The sequence below is a fragment of the Nesoenas mayeri genome, assembly GCF_963082525.1.
Source record: "Nesoenas mayeri genome assembly, chromosome: 6".
NCBI classification, from domain to species: Eukaryota; Metazoa; Chordata; class Aves; order Columbiformes; family Columbidae; genus Nesoenas; species Nesoenas mayeri.
Window position 1 is genome coordinate 1981893 of NC_137545.1, and position 13066 is coordinate 1994958.

The following is a 13066-nucleotide window of genomic DNA, read 5'->3' on the forward strand; positions in this document are numbered from 1 at the left end:
ATAAACATATGATCATATGAACACCTCCCCAGAGTAGGCATCGACCTTGTAGCATGCTAAAAATGAACTTAAACCTGTGACGTTGTTCATTCTCTTCCATACAGACTTAATGCTTCCTCCCCTGTCAAAGCAGAAGAAAGGATCCCTAGGAAGCAAGTGTATTGCTTTGGAACATTTCATTTAAACACAGACTTTTGTGAAACTCTTTGTAGGAAGCAGTTAGAACTAAGTTTAGGCATAGAAATAAATTTGTCTGCATTTGTATAGAGTGGGGAAGGGATTGAATGCTGGGTAATTAGAAGCTCCCATAGTTTTGAGGTAAAACAGATGACAGCAAGGGTGGCCAGCACCAGGATCCCTGTAACAGGACACTGACATTTCCCCATCTCCTTGAACCATTTAAAACTCCCTCTCCTCAGGTCTCTGGAATACACAGCTGACTGCCTGCAGAGTCCGGAATTTTGAGCCCCTGTTCCCAAGGGTGGCTACACTGTCTGCTGAAGTTGGGGGTCACTCCAGCTGACTATCTTCCTTGTACTGCGATATGGAGCATCTGCCTGATCTCAGCCCAGCTGTTAGGAAATCCTGGTTATGTACTGCAGCACAAACACACCGTTTTGCAATAATCATTGCAAAGCGACAAATGCAAACACAAGTTTCCAGATACTCTCTGCTCCAATATCCCACAACTAGACAAAGCCTCTGAATAACCAGAGTGCAACTTCTCACTTCAGCAGCAAAAAGCACATAGTGTAAGCTATTTGTGTTAACAGTGCTCCAAGGAATGAGGATGGAAAATGCTTCTGCACACAGCAACGGGGAGGCTCAAAATGCCAATGCTGAACTGACTCAAGAGGCTTGCAGCAGTCTCAGTAATGGAAACTGTTGCCAGCCTCTAGTCTTTGGAAGGAAACTCAGATAACATCACAGAGCTTGCTAACTGGCTAACAGACACTAATTGTTCCCAAGAATTCTCAGTGGATGATGTGGTGGAGCCCAGACATGAAATAGCAACGCTACTCTATTTCAGCTTTTGTACTGCAAGGAAGTGGGCACTGAAGATACAATAGTCTCAAAAATCAATGCTGATTCCTCCTCTGTATCTTCAGGAGGAAGAACGGGCTGGCAAAGGGTTTTAGTTAGGTCCTTTCTAGTGATTTATGCAGAAACAAAGGAAACTACACTGGCACTACATCCACAGGGGTGATAAGCAAAAACTTTCTGCCATAGTCAGGCACTCAATGCAAGCTAAAGCTCTGCTAGTCTTTCGCTGTTCAGATGTTCTCAAGTTAAACAAAGTTAGAACAAGCAGAGTTATGCAGCTTACAGAAATCATTCTCATATGGAAGATAAGGCTGACATGCAAGCCCATCATTAAACACTCCTTCCAGTTGTTGCACAACAGCTGCTTTAACAGAGCCACCTATCTGTAAGCAGTAGGTGGTTTTAATTTGCGTAAAAGGGCAGTAAGAGTTAGAACAGTCAGATTTCATATCTGTGTCTTTATCAGCACCAGTTACACCTGGGACTTCATTTATCTTTTCTAAAACCAGAGGGGGAGATTTTGCAATGAAAATCCCTGTCCTTTAGGGGGACCTGCAATGGAGAAGTTCAAATCCCTCTGCTTGCAATACTGGACTGTCGTGCCATTTTTTTCCCCATAAATAACCAGTCTGAGGAAAAAACAACACATATGCCCCACCTACAGGGAAAACAAATACTAAGTAACTTCTGCTACCTACACTAAAATGCACTCAACCTGTACCTTTTTTGCTTCATCTCATTTAGAAAGAGGCATGGTCAAGCTTGTTTCAAAGCTCCAGCTGCTTTGAGAAGACCTAAACACCAGCATTGCTTAGCTCAAAGCCAATAGCTTGGTTTCCACAGGTTCAGAATTTTGACACAGATAGGTTATATCTTATCCTTACTTCTCGAACGTGAGTCTAGGCAGGTAAGTACGATGATTAGGCTAGGAACAGCCAGAGAGTTAAATTTTAACCTGAATGAGCAGCTTGGGCCTGCCAGGTCCAGCTTAGAACCCTCCGACTATTGCACGTGTAAGCAAACAGAAAAGGCCTTTTAAAATAGACAATATGAAGTCAAACAGGAAGCAAAAGAGCATCCTCAAGGTTTCAGATATTTCTTGACGTCATTGCAGTTATTTAGCACTGAACTTTTAACTGGACTCCTTGCCACGTTTGCCCAGAATTGATTTTTGGTACTAGTTTATTCCCCAGTATTTTACTCCTCCTAGGCGAGATCTTTGGTTCTCAGCTGTACAGTCCGTGTGCATCTCCTCCTAACCACCCCATCACACAGGTGAGGCTGTTTCCTGAAGGCCACACCCAGCATCCTTCTGAGCTGAGTTCCCCCATCTCCACTGGTCCTGCCAAATGCCCCCAAACTGCTAAACATTCTGCATTCCTGTAACACCAACGCAAAGAATTTTCTGAATATCTCCTGACTCCAACACTGAAATTTGGATTATCTTTGCTCTGTTCCTCAGATCCTTGCCTCACCTTTATTTCCCCAATTTAACTGCAGATTTGTAACCACAACCATAGCAGGAACACTGTGAAGTAGAAATTACTTATTCTTCTAATACCAGCCTACTGAGTGGGATTAAGCTCAAGCATTCACATTTTATACTAAAGCTCTCAGAAACATTTTCCAAGTTCATTTTAACACTCTTGCATAAAGACCTATGATGGGATTTTAGCCTAAGGAAGCCTGGTAACTTAAACAAGATTATACTTAATGGAAGAGCAGAGGGAACAGATAGAGGGGGGAGGTGGGAAAGACTCCACAAAACAAGCAAAAACTACACTCCTGCTCCTCAATGACCCCAGTCTTTGCCTCTTATTACCATGGCTCTGTTACTCCCTTTTCACCTTCCTCAGAACTCTACCTTTCTTAGCCACTTCTTTCCCTTTCTGTTCTCTTTACCACCACCACTGTTTGACTGACTCAGCAGGTTCCTCAAAGCAGTACATTTATTAATAAGAATATGTACGTGGATGGTCTCTCCTTACCATTACATATGGGTAATGGGGTGTTCCATTTCAGACATGAAACAGAATGCTCAGTAAAAATAAACACCAAAATACAGGCTTTACAGTGAAGAATGTGCTAGGAGTTTATCCAGAACAGAAAATACTTAGATATTATCAGTTTACCTGTTCCTAGCTGGTGACTTCCCTGCATCCTCCTGGACAGACCCAAGGCGTGCAGACAACGTGGTAGTTGAGGAGTCTGGGTGAATCAAACTGCAAGGAAAAGTAGCACGTTACAGATGTCTGAGAGGTCTGCGCATGCAGCAGCGTCAGAACAGCTAGAATTAAAATACAGTTAATTATAATGTTACATCTCATCACACCCACGATTGTTGAATCAATGATGAAACAGGGAAATCTTTCCCCACCTATAGGCCAGTGATATCTGGAGGACAGGGCTCAAGCCTTCTCCCTTCAGACCCAAGTGCTGGACAATACAGCCTCTTGCCACTTCTCCTATTATCCTGCCTTCCTATCCTCCCTTTATGCCTTTCTTACACATTCTCCTTTACAGGCTGTTATTCCACGCTTTGGAGGCAGAGGCATTGTCCCCATCTCCCCAACGCATCATCTTTGCAATCCAAGTGTTAAAAAAAAAAAGCGCAATGTAGCCCACTGCAAAGTTTTACATTTTAAGAGCAGCAATCACTGAAGAAAATATTAATTCTCTTAAAGCAACCATAAACTACCTAATCTCAGTCTTTCTCCCTCTCACAAACAAAAGCAGCCCACGTTTACTCAGTGACTCCCAACAAGACGTAAGAGTTCCAGTATAGACAGAGTTATCAGACTTCCAAGAATGGGCAGTACTTTTCTCAAGTGCTACAAGCTGCCCAAAATAAAGATACAAATCCTTTCTTCACATGTTATGTCTCCAAGCTGTTGACTTTCCATAATAAAGATACTAATAACACATTAGAAGACAGAACTAATGATACCTTCTATTATTTCATAGGCCTGAAGAGAAGCATTCTGAGCACACATACTTATTCCCTAGTTCAAAATTTTGTAATATATATCCCAAGCGTTGCAACATTACTGCTTTAGCTGACCATGACGTTAAACCAGAAGTACTTTCATTTATTTAGGCCTAAAGCTGATTATTTAATTGCTTCTACATAGGAGTACCATGCTCTGAAAGGCAACATGCAAAGCAAGAGTCAGGGCATTTTCTGAAGATAGACGGTTTTGAGTTGTTTCTTTTAATCCTGTCAGAACCACTAGAAGGGATCTGCTGGGAGAGACACACAACTAACACCACCCCTCGTTAAAGACAGGCTCCGACTCAAGACCTCCTCAGCAGTTTCACACCTGCCTGTTCTTCTGTTTTAGGGAAATGAGCACAAACACACACACACATCTGATTATTTCTTCCTCCCCATACCTTAAATTAAATTGAGGTCCTCAGAAATTAACTTGCATACGACTTGAGAAGTAGTACAGTGTTGTTTTATTCATCTTCCAAAAACAAAGATCCCTTCATTCGAGAGTAAGAAAAAGAAATATACTTTGAAAAGAGATCAGAGAACCTTTATAGCTCTCCTTTCAATCCCATTTCAGCTGAAACAGGTGGTTACTTCCACCATTTCTCTCTTATTTACATAAACAGCACCTCTTATATTCTCTTGCCCAATCCAAAACCTGACAGGTAAAGCATCAGCGTTACATGACTTGTCTCAACACACTGGTGGTTAGAAGGAACGTCTTTTGGTTCTGTCTTTTTAAACTTTGGAGCTAAAAGCCTGCTCTGTCACTGGTATAGAATCACTGATTCAACAGATTGAAGGAAAAACTGCAAATAATACAAAACTCCACTAGAACAGTTTCCACGTTTCAACTTGAAGAACTTTATAAGCAAGCACAGGACTAGATTCTTTTTACAGAAGACACACTTCTAAGTTTCCTAGATGGAAAGCACCAGCTTGAAAACACAGTTAAGATCCCAGAGCTCAGCATGAAGCCATTCAGTTTACCTTTGCCAGGTTAGATCCTCCTCCAGAAAGATGTTGCGGCTGGCTTTCCGGCTCCCAACCGGTGTGCGTGGCTCCCCAGGGTCCAGCACTGACACAGAACATGCAGAATCCGACAGAGCATTTAAGTCTTCTCCAATGGAGTTACTGTCTGTGGAGTGCGCGTAGCTTAAGGCTATTTTGCGGCAGTAAGTGCAGGCTCGGAGATCCCCTATGGAAAGGGGAACCAGAAAGTGTAAGTGAACAGGAACAAATAGCGCTCTGTTCCTGCAGGATCAGAGGTGTGTCGCAGTGGGAAAAGAAGGATTTCCTGTTTCAAAACCTCTTTACACGTTTAATTCTCATATTCCCTTAAAGAGCAAAACCCCACATAATGACACACTCTGGGGATTTCTCCAAGTCTAATGATACATAGCACATGATCAGAAAGAGAGTCAGGTTGTGAGGGCGGGGAGAGAGATAGAGTACATGTGCACACTGAAATCATGGTACAACAGTAGCCAGTCAGGTATGACGTACCAGTTGATGTCTGGAAATCATCACCTCCATCAGGAGATGTCTAGAGTTTGGTAACTGGTATTCGAAAGAACTTCTCTCACCCTCAATTAGAACATCCAGCTCATTACATTTTAAAATTACCATCACTAAGAGCAGCTTTCACTTGATCACACACTTAGCAGTGAATATCCTTGTTAAGTAGTGGCCATGTTTGTTTTGTCATCATGGACATAGTGTTGGTGAAAATAAGCGGCATGGCATAATCTATCATTGTGCACAAAGAAATTGACAGAATTAAGTCCTGTGATTCTTTTTTGCTTATTTCTAAGCCCACTGGAGACCTGTTCAGCATTCTCTAGCAGATGCCATAACCTAAAATGCAGTAGTGCAACCACAGCTGAGCATACAGAGAATGTTCTGCATCTCAACAGATAAACCCTACCTGTGTAGCCCATGAATTTTCCAGGGATTTCCTGATTGCAGCATCGACTACAGAAGATCTGCCCACAAAGTCGACAGTGGTGCCTCCGCCGGAAAGTGGTGAATTTCTCACTGCAGTCGTAGCACTCTTTGCACTGGCTGTCAGGCATCCAGTACTGCTTCAAGTCACTGTCCTAAAAGGGAAGGCAGCAGAGAAAAACCACCTTTATTTTGTAAATGAAAAATCACCTTTAGACTCATGATTGCTTGGTAGGTCGTGCACATATAGGGGTGTGTGTGTGTGTGCGCGCACTCTTGTGTATAAGCACATACATGCACAGAAAGGATTTTTCATATGGTTTTATAAGGAGCCAGAAGGCTGAGTGAATTTTTAGCTGTGAGAATAAACGTAGTAAGCCTTTGGATTCTGCATACAAGGTGGAAGCAAAACAGATAAAACTACCATGAGCTGTAGATAAAGGTCAAGAAGAAACAAACATATGAAGTACTGTTCACTCTTCCCTTTCACTTGCCCTGAGCAAATGACAGGCCCTCAACTAGCACAGTTTTTTAAAAACACACACCACACATTAGTTGAAGCTGTTATCCAGGGGTAAATCAAGTTATCAGGATTTATCAGTGCAGGAAGATCATTTCAACAGCTAACACTGGGATGTACTTTGAAAGGATTATAGGTACATGTAAAAAGTTTTCTTATATGATCAAATTCTTCAAAACCTCAGTAAGCAGTTGTAAGAGTCTGTCCCAGATTGATGATGTTTCAAAACTCTAGGTTAACTGCTATGTGAAGACAACTGTGGAATATACATTCAGCAGATAATAACATTTACTGGTTTACAGCATGGGTGCAGCCACAGGAATTTTTGTCTGTTTTTAAGACTTGAAAACAAGTAGTTAAAAGTTCCTTTTGGTGTTGCAGCTATGAACAGAGCAAGACAAATCTCTCAATTACGATTCTGAGCACACCAGCTACAATTACCACAGATGGAGACAACTGCTAGTGGTCACAAGACAGCTCTGACCGTGAAACACTCTTTGCCAGTGTGCAGTGTTCATTACGCCTTTTCAGAGGGACTGAATACTCTGCATTTTTCTTAGGAAAAGAAAGCGCTGCAAGAATTTTCTCAAAACAACCTGAGAAGAGAGTAACCACGGAGAAGAAAGGTTAACCATACTCTGCTTTTCACATAACCAAAAATGCATACCTTGAATTGGAGTTTATTTTTGGATGTCTACAAAGTGAAGTTTGACATAGCTGCTAGCCCAATTTTTACACCAAAACAGCTATGATCAAAAAGACAACAATCTCATGCTGTCCTCCTGTAAGAAAACTCATACAGAAAGAGGTCAAAGACTGCTTGAGGCAGTCTAGTGTTCAAGAGAGCCTAGAAATTTTTAAATGAACACTAAGCTTGGAAAGATGCAGTGAGGAGCTTTGCCAAGGAACTGCTGCAAAGCTGCAGGGGATGACGATTTTCAGCTCTTGCTGTGGCTCTGAAGGATAAGCCAAGCCAAGCCAAGCCAAGCCTCTGGTTCTGCCACCAAGAGAATGGCTGTTCCTCAAGTCAGCATGCTGACAACACACTGCTTTCAGAGAAAGATCTAGACACATTCATTTACTGCTGCATTCTTTGTGTGTGAGCACTTCTCCAATTGCCTCAGAAGACTGCTGAAAATCTCTAGGGCCTTCAGAAGCTGCCACAAACTGAAATATTAGTAGGGGCCACATTCAATTCCCTGCTTACTGCAATGAAAGGCTTTTGGTTTACCCTCAAAAATATCATCCTTTTTACCAAAGCAAAGTTACTCTTACAAGCAGAATAGCACTGAAAGCTGAGTTTACTCAAAGTCTACCTGTAAAAGCTACCAAGCCAAAAGCCTTTTTCCTCTTCATTGAGTTTAATTAAACACACTTTTGCTTGTCCGTGTCTTGCTTCCAGACACAGCTATTTATAGCGTCACTTATAAATAGTTGCGGCTTCTTTTCTCAGCTAGCTCCTGCCCTTAAAGGCATGGTCCAACACAGCAGAGGGAGCTGAAATCAGCAAGTCAGTAGCAACCACCAAACCCTTATCCAGACAAATTAAAACTGATTAACAGGACAAGCCTTTCAAGCAAATATTGCTGACTGATCATTACCACACTAAGTAGCAAATTTAATTCATCTTCAGAATTCTCACTACTATTTGTGACAGCCAATGTGTTTCACCTACTCACGCTTAGCCTTGAAGGGGAAAAAACCAATAAAAATCAGGTAATACAGAAGTAGGAAGGAGTCTACAATGAGCACATCTGGTTCAAGGTCAAGATGCTAAACAACTGCAATGTTTCACTCCCACAATATGACAGATGTTTGACAAGTCAAAAGTCAGCATCCACTTGAATTGCTTCCCCTGCATTCACACAGTGAGTTTTGAGTTTATTCACTCATCCTTCAAGCATCTGAAAATATCCCCACGATGCATGTAAAAATGAAGCTCCGAGAAAACCAGTAACAGTTCAGGTTTTAGACAGTTTAGCCTACAAATCCCTCAGAAGTAGTACCTGACTCTTCCCCTCCATGATTTCTTTGAGGCGCTTTAAAACGGTGCTGAGGCTTCTCAACTGAACTGCTGTTCGAGGATCATGACCTCCAAGAGGTGGTTCTACTTTCCTTCGATTGTCTGGAAGGGAAGGGAGAGTAATATTCATTTCTTCCACGATACATCAACATTCACATCACAACACAAAACCCCATCAGAGGGAGAAATGTTCAAATATGTTTGCACTTCACGAAGTTACAGCGTGTATAATTTCTTGCCCTTCCACTCTCCTCCCCCAGCAGGAGTTTCTGATGCCAGATCACTTGCTCTGACTGACATTTTAAATACCATCCTCTGTGTTTGCAAGAACCGATTAAAGTTCTCTGAGAATGAAAACATCTTTTAAAGAAGCGATTTTCAGCCTATTATCTGAACCTTGTAATAGCCTTCTAGAAAGCTCTGAAGTCTCATTTCAGAATGTCCTCTAGGATATTAATACTTGAAAATAATTGCAAAAATATTCACACTCACCCTAGTATTGGAATAAGTCAATACCTTAACCTGAAATTATTTATAGATGACTACAGCAAATCTCAATTGCTCAGTTTCTATTAAAAACAGTAACTCAGAATAAAATGCATCCAGCAGTTCATGTTTTTGAGGTTTTTTATTTTGTTTTGTTATTTTCTAAGAAAAAAAGTCAAGTTGTTAAGAACTTGTACAGTCATTCTTGATTAACTATAGCCAAGAGACTCCTGAATAAAAAGATACTGCAGCTAATTTCATTCCTATAAAATACTAATTACTTCGAAGCATTGTTGTACAAGGTATAAACAGGATCCTTCTCTCCAGAAGGATCTGCAAACGCAGCACTGTATCCACCCGAACATTTAAACATCTTCAGAGTCACTTTTCTACAGTTTAAAGTTCCTTACCAGCTTCGCTGCTCTCCATCTGACCAGCATTTTATTGCGATCCCCCAGCACAGGACGAACAGTCATGGCTGTTCTGTTTACTGCTTCAGCTCCCACTGATGTCAGCGGGACTGGCAGCACCAGCACAGCCCTGTTAACTGTTTCCATGCAGTAACGACGAGGCCGCTCCTTTGTGTGCAGATCAAAACCCTTACAGTATATGTGATTAAAACTGGGGGATTCCGCGCCTCCTCTTCATGTTCTTAATAGATACTTTTAGTTAATCAGCCCATGCATAGCTGCTTAATGACCCATGTACAGCAAAGAATCCATAACAAGAGATTATTTTAAAGAGATTCTAGGGTGCTTAACCCCAGTTCTGTGGCTAGCCACTTGGAATTTGGTTTAAAAAAAAGAAAAAAAAATCAAATAAATATGCTTTTGGACAACAACAAATTGAGTATTTAGGGTGATTAAAGGAACTTTAATATTTCAAGAAAACATTGATAATACCATAGAAGCCTTCGGCTCCTCGTCACTTCTGTCACAAGATCTACACTGCATTTACTTCCTGGACTTCCCTGCTGTAACTTTTTAATTCAAGAGTATCTTCTTTCCAGGAATGTTGCTTCCAATTCCGAAAATTACTATAGCCCTTTCATTCCTAATTAGCTATAAATCTCATCAGGCAAGTGATTCCAAAAGTATGAACAGACACAGCACTGAGGAAACACCCCAGTAACTACACACTGGTTCTCTTTGTTAGTTAAATGCCCTTTTCTGTGTTACACAAAACAATGTCAGAAGGATGTCACCTCCATTAGAAAAAGCACACCATCAGCAGCTGGAGCACAGGGCTTGCCTGTTTATATTAGAGCAGCTGACTGATTCTCAGATTAAAATTCAGTTGGCTCTTTTTCTTCTCAATCATGTGGTTTCTCCCTTTCTGGGGGAAACACACTGTATAGCAAGAATGCAAGAGGTTATTCCTGCAGTCCAGGACACACTGTGTCTAACATACTATCTTTATAAAACAATTCCCATGTAGCAATCTTAGGTTAACTCTTACTCCTGATCCACACTCCAACACTATAAATGCCACAGCCATTTTCTCAGGTAATGCATGCACAATTAACAAATGTATATGTTTTTCAGCACTGTATTTCCTTATTTCACCACTAAATCTGCAAAATTCATGTTCCCTTCCACAAACATGGAAACTCTCAGAGTACTTTTCTTGCTTTGCTGACATCATCATCCCAACTGCCATCAGCTGCCCTTCTGAAGAGGTTTAATTTTTCTTTTGATCTGATCCCAAGAGGGTTGACGACAACACACACTTCTAAGTAGTGGTAACCTTTTTAAGTGCTTCTGAAGCAGCAAATTCAGTATATGTTACTGGAGGAAAAACAAGACAAAAGGAAAAACCACAAACACACACACACAAAACCTCACACACCCCATCAGCCACAATTAAAATTACACATAAGAAATTAGGTTTTTAAAATAAAATTAAACTTGATTTAAGTGTTATTTAATCTGTTATGAAAACCAGATCAGCTCCACAAATTTTTGCTTGTCATTGTCCAGCCAGCGCAAAAACAACCGTAGGAAACATAGAATCACAGACTAGTTCAGGTGGGAAGGACCTTCCCAGCTCCCTCAGTGCCCCCCCTGCCACAAGCAGGGACATCTTCAGCAGCTCAGGTTGCTCAGAGCCCCGTCCAGCCTGGCCTGGGATGTCTCCAGGGATGGGGAATCCACCACCACTCTGGACAAGCTTCCTCGTGGTTTTGATAAATAGTCCTTCAGCTTTCTCAGTTCACAGCTCTACAATATCTTCATCCATTTAGTCTTCATCCCTAGCCAAAACTCACACAAGACAGTCACTTTTCACTTGATACCATTTTGCATTTAACAAACGAAAGCCAGCTGCATCTCAGCCCTCCAGTGTAACACATCAACCCTCCTCCTTCCTATATATACTCATGGCTGCTGATGCTCGGCAAAATCTATACATCCTCTGCAATACTATTAATATATGTTTTTTTCCTCTTTTTCCTGCTCTCCCCATTTGAACTGTGATCACTGGGAAAGAACCTGCATTACCATTCCAGCTACAATTACCTACTCAGTACACTCTTCTGAGTTCAGGTCACAGAAATTTGCTCAGTAAGTCATGCGATTCATCTGCATCCTCGGTTACTGAATTATTGAAATATATTTTTCTAGGGTTTCCTTCATGACCCTATGTATTTTAGCATAGATTTTACAGTGAACAACAAGTCAAAAACACAACAATAACTACTTTTTTGCAATGTTACTACTAGTTTCAGTTTACAGGAAGAGAGTTGACCATAAACTTACAAAAGAGGTACAACAGAGTTTCAACAATAAACAGATACCCCTACCAGGGACACTAGAATTTTGCTTATACGAATCAACATCAATTGCTCTCTAGGTGTTCACTGCCAAAGCATTTCATTTCAAATTAAAGCTCACTATCACAGTTCAAACATTGCATCTTCCTCAAGTCACTGCTACACAAAGTACTGACATGAGAAATACAAAAGCTCTCCTTAACTTCATTTTACAACATGCATTTTCATTTTCCAAAACCTTTTTCAATAGAAAAGATGCTCTCTGATAATAAGACGTGTCCTTTATGATTCCCAGTAACCGCCACATACTTTCCTCAGGCCTTTTTCCCCCCTCATATGATCGTTGGCCTTTCCTTCCTTCTCCTAAGCTCCTTTGCCATTGCCTATTACTGCCAGCCTGCTGCAATTGTCTTGCATTAACAGCATTATCCTGCATGACAGGGTAATAAGCTAGAAGTGCTTTTACTCCCAATGCTCCCTCTTCAATTGGCCAGCATTTCTAGTTCTCCTTGAACTGGATTTGCCAGCTGTGACACTATCTCGGTACAAGACTATTTTGGTTCAGTACAGCACATGCAGTCCCATACAGCTGGCATCTTTGATGTCAGCCAGGCATCCAGCACCTTCTCCTGTTTTCACAAAGCCAGCAAGGTGCTATTATAACATTTTTCACGTAAGCAGTCCTGAAGGGATGCGCACAACTGAAATCCTACATACTTTGACGGTAGAGACTTTCCTACAAAAGCCACCATCCCTCCATGTTGTTCTGCACTTGCAGTTGTCAACCAGCAAGGCCCCTGAGCAGTGAGAAGATCTGCCCTGCAGACAGTGCAAGCTAATGGATGGACAAGCTATAGGAGTCAGCATCTTCAGGCACAATTTCATTCCATCACTATTTAGAAGCACCAGCAGCCTTTTATTTATTTATTCCTTTCAGTTTGCTTAAGGTTGGCATGTTATTTAAACTCAAGCAGGCTACAGAGACCTTTGTGAAGGACTTAAAGCATTTTCCTGCCTACATTTATCAATGTTATGAAGTATCTGAGTAATGGCCAAGCCTAGAGACATTTACAGTCCTGCAGATCCAAGGCTGCAAGAAGACTCAACTGTATTAGACACGTCACTGAACTGAGTGGGTGAACTGACCTACCAATCCACGTGTTTATGTAAATCACGTAACTTATTTTCATCCTTTTCGTTCTTTAGATATGAGAATAACTTCTAAGATTATTTGTGCAGCCAAGCATCAGCTGCAATAGCAGAAGTAAAATTCTCCTCTGCTCAATG

At 41.3% G+C, this 13066-nt stretch overlaps 1 protein-coding gene across 8 annotated transcripts in view; it reads right to left on the minus strand.

Moving 5' to 3' along the window:
* Window positions 1-13066, minus strand: part of PIKFYVE (phosphoinositide kinase, FYVE-type zinc finger containing) — a 64426-nt gene that overhangs the window by 47923 nt on the left and 3437 nt on the right. For 7 of the 8 annotated variants that reach the window (XR_013922259.1, XR_013922260.1, XR_013922261.1 and 4 more), the window contains exon 1: window positions 3177-3261. Coding sequence is in view for 1 of the 8 variants with exons in the window: in XM_080346396.1 (XP_080202522.1) it covers window positions 3177-3266; window positions 5027-5234; window positions 5964-6135; window positions 8507-8625 (589 nt within the window). In the remaining 7 variants the exon portion in view is untranslated. Of the gene's footprint in view, window positions 1-3176; window positions 3267-5026; window positions 5235-5963; window positions 6136-8506; window positions 8626-13066 lie in introns of those variants that run through there. The other variant, XM_080346396.1, reaches the window with a different exon arrangement.